Source organism: Bubalus bubalis, chromosome 24 (assembly GCF_019923935.1).
Source record: "Bubalus bubalis isolate 160015118507 breed Murrah chromosome 24, NDDB_SH_1, whole genome shotgun sequence".
Lineage (NCBI taxonomy): Eukaryota > Metazoa > Chordata > Mammalia > Artiodactyla > Bovidae > Bubalus > Bubalus bubalis.
The window spans coordinates 29,028,283-29,049,097 of NC_059180.1; the positions used below are offsets into that span (position 1 = coordinate 29,028,283).

The following is a 20,815-nucleotide window of genomic DNA, read 5'->3' on the forward strand; positions in this document are numbered from 1 at the left end:
TTCTCTGTCTTAATAGCCTAAATTGAACGGATTTAAAAGAATAAAGTGAGGTAGAAGCAGAATAACATGTTTCTCAGTACTTAGCAGATGTGTGGTGGGCTCTAGAGGAAAACTGCCATAGACTCGTGATACAACTCCCTAGGGATCTCATGTGACCTTGACCTACCTCCGCTTTTAATGAGGATGTCAAAGAGGTCGTCCATCTGCTGACTGTGTGCATTGGAAATCTACAACAAAGGAAATATATGTTAGCTTTCTTTTGTACAAACCTGGGAGCATTAGACAACTGGGAGCACGAGCAACCTTATAGAACATCCTGTCTAACCCATCCTTCGATAATTTTGAAATTCTGAGGTCTCCTGAGACATGAAGCCCCACCCTGCGTGGCAGAGCTGGTTGGTTAATAGAACGAGAATGGGGTGAATACACTTATATTCTATCACTGTTTGCATTTTGAGAGGCTTCTAACACTTTCTTCTAAAAATGTCTTCATTCATTTGCATTTATGTAAAAATATGTTTAAAGGTTTCCAGCCTTATTGAGAGTTACCTGACATATAATAAACTACACTTACATAAGGCAGACAATTAGATAAGTTCTGACATATGTATACATCCACAAAACTATCAACTGAATCAAGGTAGTGAACATACCCACTTCCCCTGAAGTTTCCTCATGCCCTTTTGCAACACTCCTTTCAGCCCCAGGCAACTCAATGATCTGCTCTCCTTGAATCAGAAGAGTTTCCATCTTCTAGAGTTTCATATAAACGGAGTCATACAGTTTGTACTTTTTGGCAGAGGGATAGGGGCGGCTTCTTTCACTTGACATAATGAATTTGAGATTTATCCATGTTGTAGAGTACAGCAGGAAAAGTTCGTTCCTTTTTATTGCTGCGAGTATCCCACTGTATGGAAATGTCAGTTTGTTTGGATTGTCGGCACTCTTTGGCTATTACAAATAAAGTTGCTGTGAACATTTGTGTACAATATAGACACGTTTTCTTTTTTCTCTTGGGTAAATACCGAGGAGTAGAATGCCAGAATCATAGAGTAGGTGTATGTTCAACTTTCTAAGAGACGGCCGTTTTCCAAAATTATGTTGTTTTACATTTCCACAGCGATGGATGTGTCTAGCTGTCCTCCGCTCTCGGCAGCACTTGGTGTGGGCGGTCACCGTCGACGTCCGGCAGTGAGTAGTGGCGCTGCATTGTTTCAATGTGTACTTCCCTAATGACCAAGGGTGCTGAGCATCTTTTCATGTGCTTATCTGCCATCTGTCCCAATCTCTGGCCAGAACTTCTTATGCATACTGTTTGCATGGTATCTTTTTCCAATTATTTCTTTCAACCTTTGTCTTCGTATTTAAAGTATGCTCCTTATGTGTACATATAGTAGTTATCTACTGCAGTATTACAAATCGGTGCAAAAAACTTGGTGGCTTAAAACACTAAATTTCTAAGGGTCAGGAATTTAGGAGTGGTTTAGGTAGGTAGTTCTAGTGTGGGTTCTTACATGGTGCTGTAGTCAATATTCTGGCCAGGGTACAGCCATCTCACGGCTGAAGAATGTCCTTGTAAAGGTGACTGACTTCATGAGGACGAGGTTGTTGATGGGAGGCCTCAGTTTCTCTTTACGTGGGCCTCTGCAGGGTGCTGCTGGACTGTCCATGCGGCATAAGAGCTGGCTCTCTCCACAGCCAGAGATCTAAGACAGCGCAAGCTGGGTGGCTTTATGACCTAGTTTCAGAAGCCACACACCATCTTTCCTGCCAGTTCCATTTGTTAGAGGCAAGTCACTAAGTCCAAGTACACAACATGCATTTGGGTCTAGTTTTCCACCTATTCTGATAATTCCTGCATTTTAACAATTATTTATTCTACTAGTATGTTTTACGCAATCATTGATATGGTTAAGTTTGGGTTTATCATTTTAGTATTTCTATAATATTTGTCCTGTTTCTTGTTCCTCTTTGCCTGGCCTTTAAAAATATTGATCTTTTGGAATTCTAGCTTAATTTTTCTATTTTTAAAAAGCAATAATTAAGTTGTTACTGTCGATATACAATATATACCCTTAATTTTCCATAGGCTACTTAATGTGCCATTTCATAAAAAACCCCAGTAAACATAAAGATCATTGATTTCCTCCATCTTTTATTAGTTATTTTTAAGTATTATAGCTATGTATTTTATAACCCCCTCAAGTTAGTGTAAAATCTTATAATACAGGTTTTGTAGTGATGAATTCTTAATTTTTCCTGGTCTGCAATAAGAAGGAAAGCGAACTGAAGGATATTTCTACTTGACAGAGAATGCCGTGTTGACAGTGTTCTCCAGCTCCCCCACCCCTCCGCCCAAGAACTTTAAAGATGGTGCTCCATTCTTTTCATGCTTCCATGGTTTCTGATGGAAAGTCCACTGTAAATCAAATACAGCTGACCCCTGAACACCACAGCGGTCAGGCGAACTGCCCTCCTCCCTTGAGCAGTTGAAAATCCACGTATTAGAGTTGGCTCTCCATATCCGTGGTTCCAACCAACCACAGATTGTACAGTACTGTACTATGTATTTATTGAAATAAATCTGTATATAATGGATCTGTGTGGTTCACACTTGTGGTGTTCAAGGGTCAACAGCAGTTGTTACCTGTGTATATTGTATTACTGTGCTCTCGATGCTTTCAAGATCTGCTCTTTAAATCTGGCTTTCAGTAATTTCACTATGATATGACTAGGCCATCTATTTATCCTGCTGGTGTTCATTGAGCATCCTAAAGCTATAAACTTGTTTTTCATCATATCCATAAAAAATCTGATCAGTATTTCTTAAAATATTTACCTGCCTCATTCTTTCTGTTCTCTCCTGGGACTACCGTCCATAGCCATGTTAGACTGTTTGATATGAAATAATAGGTCTCTGAGACTCGGCTCACCTTTTCCTTAATCTTTTTTTCTGTTATCTAGACTGGACAAGTTCTACTAATTTTTCTTCAAGTTCACTTTTTTTTTTTTTTAACATCTGCCACCTCCATTCTGCTAAGACAATCTATAATTTTTTTCATTTCAGACTCTAATTTTTAGTTTTAGAATTTCCATTTCATTAAAAAAATCTTTTCTATATCTTCTTAACATTCTTTCTCTTTTTTTTTCTACAAGTGAATTTTCTTTTGTATTATTGAGGATAGTTATAATAGTTGTGCAAATTCTGTGACTCACATCAGCTGGGTGTTAGTCTTAGCTGATTGCCTTTTTCCTTTGAGAAAAGGTCACATTTTCCTGATTCTTTGTATATTGCCATGTTGTGAATGGCTGTCATGGATACCAAGTTGTAGAGACTGTATTCTATTTTTTTTTCAGATGAGGTTTCTTTTATTTTAGTAGGCAGTTAACTCGGGTTGGACCTGAACCACAAAATGTTTCTTGGGCAGAAGTTCCAATCTCAGGTCAGATCTTCTGTCTTTAGCTGATCTGCTATGACTCTAGTCCATGCCTGTGTGGTTTAGGGGTCACCCAGAGATGTGGGCAGACAGAATTTGGGGATCTCCTGTCTCAGTTGAGAGCAACCCAGAAGGGGAAGAACCAGTCTTCTGGATTCCCAAGGCATAAAGGCTGTGGTTTTTCTACCAGTAACCTCACCACTTAGCTTGACCCCAGAATAAAAACAGCAAAAACAGAGCACTCATGCCATGGAACTCCCTCTAAGTGCAGACTTTTCCTGGGGATATGACTCTACCTGTTCACTCTTCAGTGACTTTACTATGACCAGGCTTTATAGCTCTTATTTGTGGGAAACTGAACTGGTAGGGCCTAAGTAAGGCCCTAAGTAGTGGAATTGGAAGTCTAAGTAAATGTATTTTAAAAACCTCATAATCCCTGGTTTAATGCTCAGTGGTGTATAGAGAGGAATTACAGATAGCTACTCATCCAAACAGAACCTGACTCCCTTAGTCTATATGCATGAGCCAGAGACAGACAGAGGGCAGGGATTAAAATCAGCTCTTAGGTTAAGGTGTGAGAATGAGTCTGTGTTGTTACATTGATCAACTAAATGGAATGTAGCAACCTGTATGTGAGAACCAGGTTTGGAAGGATTTTCTTGAAAATATGTTCCTTCTGGATGGACCAAGGGGATCACAGTCTAGTCCAGCATCATTTGTTTCAATTCTTCTTGTGATATCTAAACTGAGTTCTGAAATTCAGCTTTCTCCTCACAAATAAACGCCCCTGCTGAGTCTGGAACTAGAGGAACATCTTACAGCTAGAAAAGTTATCTTCCTTTGGTACTAAGTGGATATGAAGAAGCACTGGAAACTGCTTCCTCGAGTAGCCAGTCTGCCCTGGGCACCCTGCTCGCCGTCTGTGAGTGTGCCAAAGTGGGCCCTGTTGCTGGTGCTGAGCAGTGTCTGCAGCTACTCGCTGGGGCAACCAAGTAGGTCAAGGTGGCCATGGCGTGGCTGCTGCTTGCTGGAGAATGCTGAGCCCTCGGCCCCACACACCCCCAACTGTACGTGAAGGCCCCACAGAGTCACACATGGACTGTGGGGGCAAGAAGAGCGGCATGACCCTGCAGGCGCGTCTGCTGTGGCTGTGCGAGCAGAGTCTAGCTCTGATCAGCACACCTCCTCGTTCACTGTCAGCATCCACGCAGTGGCATCAGGTCCATTCCCTGCAGCCTCTTATGAGGCCGGGGTTCTTCCTTGACAGTGAGTTGAGTTTTAAGCTGAGACAGGCAGTAAGCCCAGGCGTGTTCAGGGTAAGGTCTGATGCGGTTGTTGTCATCGGGCGCCCACCTGAGGCCAGATGCTTTTTACAGACAGGAACTCTGCCTTTTCCCATCTCTGGGATAGGTACGGTAGGCCAGGAGGGCCTCTGTCCTTCTGAAGTGCGTCTGCTCAATACACGAGCAGAGCTGCTCATGTGGGCTGGCCTGCTGGAGGTGAGGGAGCGGTGACGAGGGACAGAGTGGATGCAGGTGCTGGGTGCTCTAGAAGGCCATCCAGCTGGGAGGGGGTCAGTTTGATGCTGGCCTGACAGATGGTGGCTTTAGGAAAGGGATCTGTATAACACACGTGCCCTGGTCACATATGTACACATCTATCCTTCACACGACCCGCCTCTGGCTCTGAGGGGAAGTTAAAGACAAACACTGAAACTGAGTAAGTGGGAACTGCAGGTTATGTGGCTGCTGAAAACCCTTGGGAGTCTTCGGTGTGAATGATATTTTGATTTCAAATAGCATTTAAAAGGCAAGCAAGGCTCCCAGTCATGAACCTTGTGTCTCTTGGGAGGCAAGTCCATCTAGACCAGGGCTTCAAGCTCAGGAGGACCTACCACGTTGGAGCCTGGCCTCCTCACCTCTGGAAGGGAAGACTGGGCGCTGCGTGTCTGCTTGATGGCTTCCTCATAGCGGGGAGGGTCTTTCGTCTTGGGGACTGGATTCCCAAACAGAGAGTGCTGGACCACAAACTGCTGGGGCGGAGGGGGCGAGCCGGGCTGCGGCAGACAGAGGAGGAACCGGTTAGCTGTGCTCAGGCAGTGTCTGTCCCCGACTGGGGGTGCCGGCGGACGGGGCCACCTTCACTGTGCTGACCGCTACGCTGCCCCGGAATAAGTGCACCCCAGGACTTTGGTCTCCCCCCTCACCCCGCCACCCCGTTAATGCCGACGCTCACCCGTACAGCCCCGGAGGCCTGGGCTCTGGATGAACCTGTGCCCTGTGCGCGCTGTGGCTGCCCAGGGGGCCGGGTTACCTTGTTGGGAGGGCTGGGGCCGTTCTGCAGGGGGGGCAGCGGGGTGCTTCGGGGCTGAAGGGCGCTGTTGCTCGCCTTGTTGATAAAGGGCTGCTGCACCGCTGGAGCAGGTGGCCTCTGATAGGGCACAACTGTACTGGATGCCGAGCTGGTGAAAACCTGCATGAATAAATATTTGTTCATCAGTTTGTCCTTTTGCTTTACCTTATAAAGAAAACCATGGTTTAGAACAAGGCTTAGCAAATCTTTTCTGTGTAAGCCACAAAATGTACAGTTTAGGGTTTCGGGGGCTGTGTGGCCCCCATCATAACTGCTTTGCCCTGGCCTGCGGCCCAAATGCAGCCTGGATGAGACATCAAATGGGGAGGGGCTCAGAACAGCTCGTTCACAGACAGAGGTGGGCTGGATGCGGCCCACCGGCCCTGGTTCCTCAGCGTCTGTGGTCCGTCTTGGACGGCAGCGTGTTGTGGATAGGATTTTCCTCATCTCCTCTCGTGGCTCTTTAGCTCATAACCACCATGCCCACCGCTCTCTTCCAATCATGCTCCCAGGTGCCAAAGCCACACTTGTCACATTTACACACATACATTTGGAACATCTTGAATTTAATATGTTCCAAATTAAACTTTCCCCCTTTTCCCACTGCCCCCAGCCTCTGAGGGAAAGTAATTCTTGGTTTTGCCTTTGACACTTAATGGAGGTAAATGGAGCCATCAGCCTGCTCTGCTTTCCGCCCTCAGCACTCGCACATCTCAGACACGCCTCCTGGGCTGGGCCCTGTGGTCTGCTGTCCTGATCCAGGTCCTCACTGTCCATCACTAGAAAACTGCCTCTGTGGTCCAGCTGCACCTCCCTGCCTGTCAACCCACCTCGATGATGAGTCTCAACACACACACGCACACATGCCGGCCATCATGTCCCTCCTACACTCACTGGCTCTCCTGCCCTTGGGCAAAATCTAATCTTTGGCTGGTGGCCCGCCCTTCTTGCTACCAGGCCCCCTTTCCTTCCTAACTGAGAGGCCACAGTCAGTTTTCCACATTTCTTGAACATTTCTCCAAATCACTGCAAAGCCCCATTTAAAGTCTGCCCCCTTCTGAGCAGCTCTCTTCTGCTCAGTTAGGCAGAGGTGAGAATTTCTTCCTGTGGAATTACAAAGTTTGTTGTTTAACTCCTCATCAAGAGCCAAAGGTTTTAGGGCCTTTTGTAAATGTATGGCTAAAATGTTATTTTGTAGCTGTATTTCACAGAACAACTGGTTTGCTCATAAGTATACTTTATAGTATTGGTGTTCTGAGAGAGAAAAACTTATTCTCTATATTTGTATTTCTTGGGGCTTCCGTAGTGGCTCAGACTGTAAAGAATCCACCTGTGTGAGTGTGTATCCTTCTAAATAGTACAGCTTTTCCGGGTGATGAGGTCTATAGCTATACTTTCTTATCTGTCTGTATACTCTTTTTCTCTCTCTTCCTTAAAAGAAAACTTTAGTCCTACCATCTGAACATTTACTAAGCTTCTCACTGCACTAGACTGTTATTTGGGCCCACTTCTAACTCCTTGCTCACTGCACTCCTCAGAGGATATTCCAAGAGAGCAGGTGTGTTAACGTGACGGTCGCTGTCCCAAGAGGTCACTTCTGTCTGTTCCTCTGGTTGACTTAGCCCAGAGAGTCCACAGCACTCTGGGCACATCACAGGTACACCTAATTATCTAGGCTCTTTTATGCTAAAGATTAAAACTCGGAGACTAATCGTTCTCCAGGTTTAAAATAGTAAGACCTATTTTTGAGGACTTAATATTTTTCTGGCAAGGAGATGTGCACATAGCTCCCCCTACTGGATAAGAGGGAGTCTGGGTGACACTTGGGATTGTTCAGCAGAACTCTTGGAGAATTCCTGTAGAGGACACTGAGACCTAGGTCAGCAGCATCACTTTAAAGATGGGTTCCCCAATAAAAATTGGTTCCCCAATACTCAAGAGTCCTGCATAAGGCACAGCACAGAGGAAGTGGTGAGCTAGAATGGCAGCCAGACATAGGCTGCCTGGCTCTTACTGTCTGAGAAGGCAGACTTAAAAATACATAAAGATCTTGCTCAAGATAAACATTTCAAAAACAGTCTTTTTCATCTTCAAATATCTTTTCCCAGGACACTTTTCCCCCTACAAAATGATTATTTTGAAAAGAAACTTGAAAACCGTAGAAAATTCTTTATATGAAGATTGAAAAACTAGTTTGGAAACTTGGAAGAGGAGCTTAACTGCTAAGATGAGCGATCTTTCAGATAGCAGCCTAATGCCGTCTGACCTGAGGCTCACCCGGTGGGAGATGCAGCATAGAAAAGAACAAACAGGAGCTTCCCACGGAAGAGGCGCCTATAAAGATGCTCACTAAATGTTGAGCGGATGGTAGTATGTAATACAAACCGGCAGCAGCCTGTCACTGCCGGCATCACCCACCTTTCTGGCCTGCTGAGGCTGACCGAGCGTGCGTGCTGGGAAAGCGTCTTGCTTCTGAGGCGCCGCCTGGGCCAGGCCCGAGGACAGGGTGGCTGCTGCTATCTGAGGCTGCGTCTGGAGTCCTGTTTGTGGTGGAGTCTAGGAGGAAAGAAAAACCAACTCAAATGTCCAAATCAAGGTTAGAATGAAGAGTTTAGATGTGGAATAACTGGTCACGTGGGGCTCACATCTGAAAAAAAAAAGGTAAAATGTTTATACACACTTCAATTCATTGGTACATAAATTTGAACCCTAACTTGAAACCAGAGAATTAAACACCAGACCAGTTACTTTCATGCTCTTACTGTTTCGTAAGTGGCTAAGATTTTCATCTGAAAGTTTGTGGAAAGTCAAAAGAACTGACAGCAGTTCCATACACAATAGGTCAGGTGTAGTGACTTTAGCAGCAGCAAGGAAATCTGTGAGGCCAGACTGTCCAAATTCCTACTTCTGAGCTGCAGCGTCTGTGCTCCCCAGGGGGACAGCCAGCCACGTGCTGGGTACTCAGAGGCCTAGAATAAAACGCAATTCCTCTTCCTCGAACATCACCTCTCATGGAAGATTTGGACAGGAAAACGAATGCCTAGAAAAGCTATATTATACAGTGGACTTTCAGTTTCACAGACACTCTAAAGATTAAACAGGGGAGCCAGAATTTCAGCACAGGCCCAGGGCCCTTGGGTCGTGCTTTCTCACCCTGGTGTGGGGGACAAGACTGCTCCCCTCTGGGTGGTCAGGGTAGGGGAGCAGGATTCCAGATGATTTCTGTGGATTGCGGCCCACCTTTTGTTGAAAAAACCTTCCAAAGTCAAGTTGCACACAATGGCTTCAGGTAATGGTTGGCCTCAAAGGAAACGTCATGCTCACCAGTGTTTTATCCTCTGTCAATACCAGGCTCACTCCTGAACCTGTGCTCACATTCTCCTTAGTTTCAGCATCTTCACCTTAGTGGTGCCTTTCAGGAACTACACTTAGAAGGCAGAGAGTGGACGTGAGAGCAGGAGCCCTGCAGTCAGAAGGCCTCGACCGCCGGCTTTGACCTTGGACAAACTATTCAACCTTTCAGGGCCTCGCTTTCCTTTCTAGAAGGGGGCTTTCTCACTTGGGTCTTCTAGGGAAAGGGAGGATTAAATGAAGCATGCCAGCTCAAGTGTTACACTTGGTGCTGTGCCTCGAACACAAGGAGTACCCAGTGACAGTCACTGCCATCATTATGAGAATGGCACTGGTATTCATACAGGTCTCCACATGCGATACTGTGTTCATTAAGGGTGAAAGGCAGCAGGAAGGAAAAGCACCCGTTTGATTTTACTCTGAAAACTGTGCTAGCTGTCCACATCTGCGAACAACCCCCGACACACGCATGCGGTTCCTGCCACCTGGCAGCCTGACTGGGATGCATGTATGAAGCAGCTCGGGTCTGCGCTCACCACGAGCCGTTTCTGGGTCAGGCAGGCTGTAAGGCAAGGAGTTAGAAGACATGCTTCACACCTGGAGCTGGAGGCTGCCTGCAGGGAGCTGCACTGAGGTCACACTGGAGCCCTGGATGGACACAGGGAGCAGCAGCTGTGCAGTTTGCGTGGTCAGTAAAGCCTGCGGCTGAGCGACCCCGGCGGGCGGCTGGCCCTGGGAACTCACGTAAAACTGTGGGACGAGGCTCGGTGGCTCGGCCGGGGCCACAGGCACCTCTTGCTTGATCACTATGGCCTTTTTGGCAACAAGGGACTGGCCGGCCACCGGGCCGGGGCCATCGGGGAGTGGGGCCTCGTCCTTGGTGGTGGAAGCAGTGGGGCCCCGTGTCTGGTCGGCCTTGGAGACCGAAGGGGCCGGGGTGCTGGCCGGGGGCGGGGGCTCCAGGGGCCGCTGCTGCTGCTGCCCTCGCTTCTCCACCTCCAGCTGCATCTTCAGAACTTCCACGAGCTTCTGCTCCTGCTCCAGTTTCCGCTTCAACTCCTCAATCTGCTTCTCCTTCTCCTGGAGCTTGCGGTCCTTCTCGGCTGCGTCCAGCTCCAGGGTGGACAGCGTGCTGCTGGTAGGGCTGAGGCTGTCCTCAGTGCTGGTCGCCCGCAGGGGCGACGAGCACAGGAACTGCGATGGGGACATCATGGTCATGATCTCGGTGAACGTATCAGCCATGCTCGTGTCCTCAGCACTGAGGCTGGACTGTTCGGAAGGTGCAGGTGAGATGGGCAGTGGGGAGCTACCGCTGTCCACGTGGGCCACGCTGCTGCTGCTGGCGGGGGGCAGCTCTGCCTTGAAAGTGGAGCCTGAGCTGGTCACAGAGTTCTGTAGTGTTGTCACTGGCAGGGCCACGGTGACTTCGGGGTTGCTGGGGACGACGGCGGGTGTGGGCACAGCTGTGATGCCACCGGCAGCAGGGCCGCTGCTGTTCACTTCCTGGTAGGGTTTTAGGCGTTCAATGAGATCCAGTTTGGTGCCTGACACAGGGAGACCCCTTAACTTCAGCTCTGTCTTCAGCTCCGATACCTGGAAGTACAAATCAATCAGATCGCTTTTTTTGGTGTTACGACCTTCTGACAAATCTATAGCACACCTGTGTGCTGGAAAAGGTGCCTACATCTGTCAGACAGCTCTGTATGACTGGGTGTAAGTGTGACAGTTTGTTTGTTTTTTTAAACACACAAAAACACAGAATTATAGACATAAAGGACCTGAAAGGCCAGTGATAAAGCAAGGGTTATTAGAGGCTAATTCCTTTGCTACCTCAAAAGATTTACTACCAGAAATGATAACAGTTACATTTACTGTGTAACTGCCATGGGCCAGTGCCAGAAGTACTTTACTCTTTCAGGTAACCTTCACATGAGGGGTAGGTATTATTATTCCTGTTTTACAGGTGGGGAGAGAGGGTATGTCACTGGTCCAAGCTATCACCGATAACAGAAGGCTGCGTAGGGGTGGAACCCAGTAAAGAGGGTCCTGGAGATCATGTTCTTAACTGTTACATCTTCCTCTTCTCCCAAACTTTGCAACAAGCAGGGAGGAAGGTGCTTGCTCATGGCATTTGCTCAATAAATGGAAATTTATTACTGGTCATTTTAAAGGAAACTTAATGGATGTAAAAAGAAAGTACTTCTGTAATGGGTATCCTAGTGCTGGTAGAGTTGAAGGCCTATTAGAAACTGCCTACATCTGCTGGACAGATCTGGCATAGTTTACAGTTTTGTGGTTCTTACGGGTGAATAAACCCCACTTGCAATGATCACCTTTAGATCATCCAAGCTCGATGGCAGAGGTCCTGGCTTTCTCACAGGAGCAGGTGTATTCTGTCTTGGTGTGTTAGATGTGGTAGTGTTCAAAGCTGGATTCCCACTGTTGGTGTTCTTGTCATTGAGTGGCCTTCAAAAGAAAAAGAAAATTAGATTTTCTAATAAAATGATTTCTGGGGTTGACATTGCTCCTGTTAACAATCTGTGAACTTACAAAGAGAAAACTACCTGGTCGTGGGTTGGCTGACTCAATAGGGAAGAGATGTCAGTCAAATTAGACCCCATTCAAAATCCCTGCAGGTTTTGTCTGTCTGCTTGGTAAAAATTTAGAAGATGATTCAAAGCTTTATATAGAAATGCAAAGGACCAAAAACGGCCATGGCATGTTGAAAGAAGAAAAGCAAAGCTGGAAGCATCATACTACCAGACAGCAAAATTTATTACAGAGCCAGTTATGAAAATGATGCTGATGCAAGGACAGGACAACAAATGGGAGAGATCAGAAAATCCAGAAACAGATGCTGCATACGAGGACAAAGGTGACACGGCGGTGTAGTGGGAAAGGGTGGTCCTTCCATCAATGGTAATGGGCCAAACTGGACAGTCAGTCACATGAGAAGAACAGGGCTCTTGATCAGCCCCTAGCCTCACACCATCCCAAAACCTAAATGTGAATTGGAAAACAAACTTTGAGAAGAAAACTTAGCCTAGTATCTTCATAGCTTTTGATAAGCAAAGATTTCTTAGGACACAAAAAGCACTCAGATTATCTTTCAAAGGGTTAAAAACCAAGCCCCAGGAGAAGATGTTTGTAATAACATACTTCTGACAAATGCCTCATCTAGAATACACACAGAAGTCTTGCAAATTATTGACAGTAAGAAAAAGAAAAACCTAATGGGAAAATCGTGAACAAACATAGCACAAATGGTCAATAAACATACGAACGAATGCTTAACCTCATCAGGTATGAGGAAAATGAAAACCACAGCAAAAGAGCACTGCACACCCAGAAGAGCTGCTGCTGAAATATGTAAGACTGATGCCACCGAGTACTTGGAACAACCACAACCCTTATACACAACTGGTAGAAGCAGAGTTAGTACAACTGCTTTGGAGAACGGTTTCATAGTATCTACTAAAGAAACACCATACCCATCTGATCCAACAACTCCATTTCTAGATCAACACCTGACAAAGACACACGTATGTGAACCAAGAGATGCAGGTCAGGAGATTTACTATGGCATGATTCATCAGAGCCCCAACTGGAAGCAACCAACTGTCCCATCGAGAGGATGCTGGGTGGATGAACTATGAAGTAGACAAGAATAAGAATTAACTGCTGCTGTTTGCACGAATAAAGATATGACTCACAAACATGCTGAGCAAAACTAATCCATGGGTTCACATCAGGGAAGTCGCTAAGGGGGGATGTGAGCCAATGGCAGCGCAGCTGACAGTGCTCCTCCTCGTGACGTAGCAGTGCACTTGGGCACTGGTGTTCACTTATAATTTATGGACTTCTCTAACGTATACTACATTTTTAAAAGCTTATTTAAAAAGTGTTGGTGAATCTGTTATACTTTCGTAATAATTCCCCTAAACTTTTCATGTTGAAGCCAGGTCCTTCCAATGCCATCTGGCTGTGATACGCTTGGCAACAATGGCATTTTCTTTTCTGGCTGGTTGATACTCATTAGAGAAAGGTGCACGTGGTCACTGACGCTGTACAGCCAATTCCATTGCAGCCTCAGGCTTAACTGTCAGTATAAGCTTTGGTACTGAAGCTTGGTACCAAAGAGATGTTGAATTCCATGTCCTGAAACGGGGATCTGAGGTGACGGTGCCTCTGGGGTGAGGTCCACGGCTGGATGGACTTTCTCGGATGGGTTTTAGGAAGCCTGTGTTTGAAGCCAGTGCTGGCCTTGTCAACAGCTAACTCTTGACTTGCATCGGAGGCTTTTTAAACCTGCCTGAATTATGATGAAATTAAGTACTTGAAGTATTTGATATGAAGTATTTTGAAGTTTGGATGAAATGACAAGTATTTAAAAATATATCACTATTCTTTCTAAGAGTCAACTTTTAAAAACCATATTTTCAAATTATGAAATCATTTTAATCACTGTTTCTCAGCTTTATGTTCATTACTGTCCCCCAGAAAAGCTCTTTAGATAATTTTTCTAATCACTCTCTCTGAAATTTTAATACCATAGATGTACTATATTCTCGTTCATCTGCATAGGTCTGTGCTTTATTACATAAAAACTGTAAAACTGCCTCCAACTTTTGTTCCTTTGTGAATGATATCTTCTCCTTGAGAATGCATAATTTAAATTTTTAAAAATTAATGTATCTTTGGCTGTGCTGGGTCTTCACTGATGCACATGTGCTTCCTCCAGTTGAAAGTGGGGGCTTCTCGCTGGGGTAGCTTTTCTTGTTGCAGAGCACAGGCTCTAAAGCAAGTGGGCTCAGTAGTTGTGGCGCACAGGCTAGCTGCCCCACGGCATGTGAGATCTCAGTTCCCAGACAGGGATCGAACCTGCGTCCCCTGCACTGGCAGGTGGATTCTTAACCACTGGACCACTGGGGAAGTCCCCAGGGTTTAAATTAATTATTTTATTCATGCTGAGATTCTATAATACTCATTAATATGATTAACAGTATAGTGTTTAATTCAATTTTTAAAACAACAAAAATAAATTGGTTTATTTTTTTCCCAAATCAACAGAGGGGAAAAAGAGAGAGGAGGGGGCTGGATACTTGATGAATGTAATCACTGCGTAGCTGAGGATCCTGAGGTCCAGACACCTGCTGGGACCCTTCCCTTCTGTCAGTAAGTGGCCATGTGGGAACTAAAGCCCCATGTCTCCAGGCTCCCGCTCCTCCCAAGATACCAAAGGGCTTTGTTATCGGTAAAGTCCCACCACTGTGGGCCCTACACGACTCCCACGTTTGGTTTCTTATACTGAATTCTGGTAAAAGGAAACAATGTGTTTGAAAACATCTCCATTCTTAGGATCTGGAGATTAAACAAAACTGGTGTTCCATTTCCATCCGGTGAAATAAACACAGAAATGACAGCTCCTTCCTCCTCTGAGTTCTTGGGTCTTTTTGGATGACGCTTTCTTGGGGCAGGTGGCTTGGTGACTTCAGTGGCAGGAGTGTTTGAGGAGGGGGGAACTAAAGCCTTCATAGAAAGACAAAGAACTTTCGCATTTGGGTGCCCCCCCCCCAACCCCAGCCAGATGTTTTCTTCCCATCTGCAAAGCTGGCCCCACACAATTTCTTACATTACAGAAAGGATTATTTCATGGCTAGACACCCCCTTTTACTGGCTCCTCAGTTACCAGTTCCCTCATCAGGGCTCGGGGGCAGTCCTGTCGGCCCCTCTGAGAGTCGCTGTGAGGAGGGTGCTGCTGAGCACGCGGCCAGGGCGCTGAGAGCACCCCTGCTGCCCTCCTCCCTCATGGGGTCCCGCGGCGGCAGGCCGGGGGCCGCCTCCCCGGGCCTGGATGAAGCTGTAAAGCAGCAGTGCTTTGTCTTTGATGCTCGTCCAGTTCTCTGGCCTTCCCTGGGTCCCTTCCAATGTCAACAGCTCTCTGGGGCCGGCCTCCTCTTAAAATAAAAACATGCTACAAACACTCTTTTCTTCCTTCATCTCTGTTGCCCTGATGTTTCAGATTTAAGCACTTCACAGGAAGGTCTGAATGACTAATAGGTCTAATCTTCCTCAAGATATTTGGGTCTTCAAAGAAAAAAGTGAATTGATAATTCTTAGCATATGAGGAGATTATTTCTTACAGAGAAGCTTTTTAGTAAGCCTTAATCCTTTTCTACTCCTAGAAATTACGGGCTCTCCATGGATGAAGGCTTAGCCTACGTGTAGAAAACATAGGCTTCTACAGATCACGTGATCATAAATTGAGTGGTTGGATCAGAGTATAATTTCTTCCTTGTCATGAGATTTTGGATCTTTTTCTAGAGTTTCTTTTCTCCAGTTGACTGTAAATAATTCCTTTTTCCTGAAAAGTGAATGAAATGAAGGACAGAGACTTCGTATTTTTATCTGTTTTCCAGAACAGTGTTCTGAGGATGTGTAACCAGTGATTTCCTCTAGTACATAATCAAAATTAGCTGTGGGTGTCCTGCTGTGAGAATTCAGTTTCAGAAATTATCAGGACTCACTCCCTCTGTCCTTCCTGCTTGGGCTTAAACTTTGGACACATGTTCCTTCTTCATAGTTGTTTGGTCACTGAGATCTTTTATCGTCTTTTGGGACTCCTGCCACCTGCTCCTTTCTTCCCATTCTCAGTGTCCCTTCTTATTCTTGTATCTGCTTTATTGCCAAGCTTCTAACTGGCTTTCCTACTTGCAGACTCCCCTCCAACACTGGCATCAGACTGTTCCTTCTTGCATTTTGATTTTACCTTGTCACCATGGTCCTCTGAAACATCCACCATATCAAGATTAAAGTCTTCCCCCCAAAAAAAGTCTTCCCAACTTCACGTTTCTCTAGACATTGGCTCTGCTCAAATCTGCCTTCTGCTTTAAAAATTAGTCATATACTTTACTCAGGCCATTTTTCTCATCATGCAATATAAACAGGCATTGTTTGCTCTAACTTCTGTATTTGTACTCAGACCATTCCTCTTGGTTTGGAAGGGTCCTTCCCAAGTTTCAGGCCCTTTCCCTCCTGCCTTTTCCATAAAACTTTCCTTGACCACTCCAGCATTTATGGTCAACTGTCTTTTTAAATTTAAAGTGCTTATACCAGGTTTACACTTCTTTTGCTTTTCTCATAGCATCTAATATTCAAGTAAATAAACAGGCAAATCTTTCCTGGATGAGTAACTGTGAAAAGTTGTTTCTAACTTGAAAAGTTCAGAACCTGTTACAGAGGACAAAAAGTGAACTGGAATGCAGACTTTTCTCACTGTGTGCACTTCTGACACTATGAGCTTCGATGACAACAGAATGAAAATAATCGCTGAGCACAAATAAATCATAGCATCCCACCTTCAGACACTAAGGGTTGCTCACAAAACCCACAGTGAACCCAGTTTACGAAGCCGTACTTGAGTGGCGCGGGCAGGATGGTCTGGTAGTTGTAGTGCTGCTGCTGCTGGCTGAGGATCTGCAGCTGCAGGAAGAGCTGCTGCTGCTGGAGCAGCCGGGCGTAGTTGGAGTCCATGTGCGGCTCACTCCTCTCCCCCTTCTGATCTGGCGGGATGTACTGGTGGTACTTCAGCTTCTTCACCCGGGGCTTGGGGTCTTTGCACTTTTTGCTGCGGTGTTTGTCGTTTGGATTCTTGGGATGGCTTTGCTATTTTCGAGAAAAAGAACATTTTAAGAGAAAGCAGTCTATTCTACTATGTGCATATCTGACTTGAAAAGAAAAAGTAACGCACCTTGAAAATCGGGATTGCCTCTCTGGAAAGCAATATACTAAACACATTTCAGGAGCTGTGAGAACATTCGTGTGCTCCTAAGAACTTCTCCTGCTGCGTTGTTCCCTTAGACTAAGGGCAAGATGCTCAGTTCTGCATCATCTATGCAAGTTCAACAAACATTTACTTTGGATCCTGTGTAGACACTGCCTAGTGCTTACATATTATTATCTCCTTGTGAAAAAACAGGCTTCACACTAAACATACAATAGGGAAATGATTAAGTGTATTTCACTTAATCACAAATATAACTTAAATCTTTTATATTCTGCAAATATTTTATGATCATTAAAATCTATGGTGAATATATAAAAGCAGAAAAGTGCTTCTAATTGAGAATAAAGCAGAATATAAAGCTATGAATTTCTATGGTAAATATGCACAAAAAATGCTGAGTGATGTTAACATGAATTTAAAACATTTTTTCCAAAACATTACATTTTTATTTTGAAAAATGGGGTGTGAGACCCTGTCTTATGGTTAAGAATCAGATGTCTCTTCTGGGTTTTCATCTCCTTCATTTATAAGTTATCAGATCAGTTTCTACTTTTTAATATTCATATTGTAAGATAAATTCATCTTTTTAAAAAGTGGTCCACAAGAACATAAAACAAGGTCTAGGAAACTGTTTCTGAGATGCTTTAGGTACAAAGACACAATGGGGGTTGTGGGACAAGGACGGAAGAGCTGATTTTATTGGCGCAAGTTGCACAGACACGCTGGAATATGTGGCTCCGATACTAAGTGATGGAATAGGGTGAAATACACTGATCTGTGCCCTGAAGGCACGGACACCTGGCCACACAGATGAACCAGCCTGGAGTAGCAAGAGCCTTCTCTCCAGGAAGACCAAGGACAAACAGGTCCTGGGGACAGAGGGGAGTGAGGAACACACCCAGGCTAACTGCCTCCAAGGAGGAGCACTGCAGCTAAGTGAGAGGGAAAGATGAAGGCCAGAGAGGGATTCAGAGGCAGGGTCCTGACCTTGTTATAGCCTCCTTTCGTTGGGCCTTGGTATCCTCACCTGAAAGGTGCTGAGAGGCTTCACTAGCTCTTTTTTAGTCCTTTTTTAGTTCTAAAAGTTTGGGATCTGTGTTCTGCTCGTTTTGGCAAAAGCCACATCTGAAATGATTAAACTATTCCTCAGGTTATAACTCCCCCTCCTTTATCTAGCAGTTCTAAATCCACATTAAAAAACTATTTTGACCAAGTAAAATGCAGGGAACAGTGCCATAAATCCGCAGCTTCTCTGAAGAACAAACCAAGCTGTATCAGGCCAAATGTACTAAACAACAACAAAAAAACGTATTTTCTTCTTGAAAACCTTTAACCTGTCACATAATATATCTCCAATACTGCTGAATTTGACCTTGTGTATAAAAGTCTGAAATCACATTACCATTACAGACATCTGTGTGTGAGACTCATGAATCCCAAGTGCTAAAGTCGCTCTCTCTCTTTCTTCCCCATGAGTTTCATCTTACTGGCCTGGGTGGAAGCTGAATTGGGAACTGTTGATAAAATGATTTCTAAACTCTTTCTGCACTGCTGCAGTCGTTTTATACAGACTGAATTTTGTTCTGTTCTTCTGTGACCATCAAATGAGAGGTCATTTGTTAAAGGTGGCGGTTTCAGTTATGAAGGCTGGGGTGAGCCAGTCCTTCTGAGGTTTTGTTTCCAAGGCTTGACTAAAAGGCAGGCTCTGGACACAGCCTCTGTCCTCCGTGCTCAGGGCTAGAGACCACAGTTGAAGGTGATGTCGCTGAGGGCTGCACGCACGTAGGGTACCTACCTTCACCAGTGCTGGCCCAGGCTTCGCTGAGGACGTGGTGCTTGGGGCGAGGACGGGTGCTGTGGACCGTGGCGGGGGCTGATCTGCAGTAGGAGTTTTCAAGAATTCAGGAACTGCTGGGGACACTGGAGTAAACTGGTGGAAAAGGCAGAAAGGAGACAAGTCTGTGAAATCATTAACAGTGAAAACAGAAAAGCTAGAAAAGAAACAGAAGAAAAATATAGTATTATGTCTGAGACCTAGATGGTGGAATAACTTGCTTTATATCCATTGAGCCAACGATTTAGTCTTTGCCCTGACAGCAACGAAAAGCTAAAGCTAAATAAGGCTGGATTCACAAAACTCTAGTGTTTTCTCAGAACTATGGTCAGAACCGCCCTTTTTTGGCAGAAAGAAAGTCCAAAACTCATAGAAATGATCAAAATAGGACACGGTACTCAAAAGGCTTTTTTGCCCTATAGGTCACACTAATCTGGGCTAATTCAGACGTGATGCTTAGTCGTCGTTACTGGCCCATGACTCCCCTCGATCTCACCCTAGGCCCACTGTCAGGCAGCCTCTGGTAGGAAAGCTCCGCTTCTGGTAGGTCAGATCCGTGCACGCGTCCTTAAGGGTGCGAGACAGCTTCTGTTCCCGCTTCCAAACCTGATTAGTGCTCTTGTGAACCACGGCCTCCCAGTTCTTGCAACAGAAGAAAATCTGAAGAATATATTCTAATAGGACTGACCTGTGCATTGACAGTCCCCTCACACTTAAAGCAAGAAGTGAATTTGTTGCCTAGGCCAAATTCAGCAATTACGGAATCTCAATTTGGGGTCATATATTAATAAAGGAAGCATCAGCAGCCCCAAAAAACTATTCCCACCAGCAATCTTCTGTAAGTACAGTGTAAGTATTCATTTACTGGAAAGAGAGAGTACTGTTATAATAAATCAGCTAAATGTTGCATATTGATTACTACTTGGACCTTGCCTTAAGAGAAAATGTCTTTATCATTTCTATTTCCCTGAACAACTCTCAAATTCATTACAACAATCAAAATCAGTTCTCTTGTTGAAGTATTCGGGTTTAAAAATAGCAAACTGTATTTTCCCTCCTTAAAATAAATGACCTGAAAACTCAGAGGGCTATTAGCTGCAAGAAATATGAAGCTTGGCACATACTGTCTCATCTGGTCTGAAGTTGCTTAGTCATGTCTGACTCTTTGCAATCTCATGGACTGTGTAGCCTGCTAGGCTCTTCTGTCCATGGAATTCTCTAGGCAGGAATACTGGCGTGGGTTGCCATTCCCTTCTTCAGGGGATCTTCCCAACCCAGGGATCACACCCAAGTCTCCTGCGTCTCCTGCATTGCAGGCAGATTCTTTACTGTCTGGCACATACTAGTTACTCAATAAATATTTGTTTAATGGGTTAATGGAAGTTCCTGGTGGCGTTACCCATGCTGGGTCACTCCAGGCCCGACGAGCCTGGGAGATGTGGGTGGGTGCAGTCAGGTGTCCGTGCCCATGTTACTTCTCTCCCTGAACTGTGTTTTCACTTTGTCATTGATTTACGTTTATAAGTAACTATTAGTTAACAGTAAGTGTTGACGATACCAAAGACGACTTTTTAAAGGTGGCCACACTCAATTTCATCTTCAAACAGAAATGAAGGGACTCCTCCATGAGTCTTGACACCTATGTTCCAGGGTGACTTCTGTCCCCAAAGAGCCCTGAGATGGCTGGCTCCTCAGTGAACCTCTGACGTGCAGTGAATGATGATGACCTGCTGATCACTGCTTTAAAGAATGTAGCTTTATGTCACCTATTTCTCTTTCATGTCCTTTTTTTTGTTATTTTGGAAACACGAATACATATCTTTGGGTCAGTTTTCACACAGGGGAAGAACATTCTTTGGCTATTAAATAACTGGCATATGAAGCAGAACCAGCTATTTGAATTTTGAAATATATATATATATATATATTTCCTTGCAGATAAATTCTACTAACCTAGCAAGCTATTTTACCAGTCTATCCCCTATTGACTGATATGATAGTAATGATTTATTAGAGAGCAGTCTTAATAAATGTGGTATCAACTGTAATATTTAT

General features: G+C 45.0%; 1 protein-coding gene and 1 long non-coding RNA gene across 15 annotated transcripts in view; one reads left to right on the top strand and one right to left on the bottom strand.

The window, feature by feature from the left end:
* Positions 1-20,815, top strand: part of LOC123465332 — a 62,520-nt gene that overhangs the window by 31,975 nt on the left and 9,730 nt on the right. The window lies entirely within an intron of this gene.
* The window catches only part of MRTFB (myocardin related transcription factor B), a 215,104-nt gene that overhangs the window by 6,180 nt on the left and 188,109 nt on the right, over positions 1-20,815 (bottom strand). For all 9 annotated transcript variants that reach the window (XM_044935600.2, XM_044935598.2, XM_044935596.2 and 6 more), the window contains 8 exons: positions 18,722-18,856; positions 16,558-16,805; positions 11,474-11,606; positions 9,738-10,733; positions 8,208-8,345; positions 5,751-5,909; positions 5,356-5,493; positions 167-227 (listed from right to left, as the gene is read on the bottom strand). In XM_044935600.2, coding sequence (XP_044791535.2) covers positions 167-227; positions 5,356-5,493; positions 5,751-5,909; positions 8,208-8,345; positions 9,738-10,733; positions 11,474-11,606; positions 16,558-16,805; positions 18,722-18,856 — 2,008 coding nt within the window. The remainder of the gene's footprint in view (positions 1-166; positions 228-5,355; positions 5,494-5,750; positions 5,910-8,207; positions 8,346-9,737; positions 10,734-11,473; positions 11,607-16,557; positions 16,806-18,721; positions 18,857-20,815) is intronic.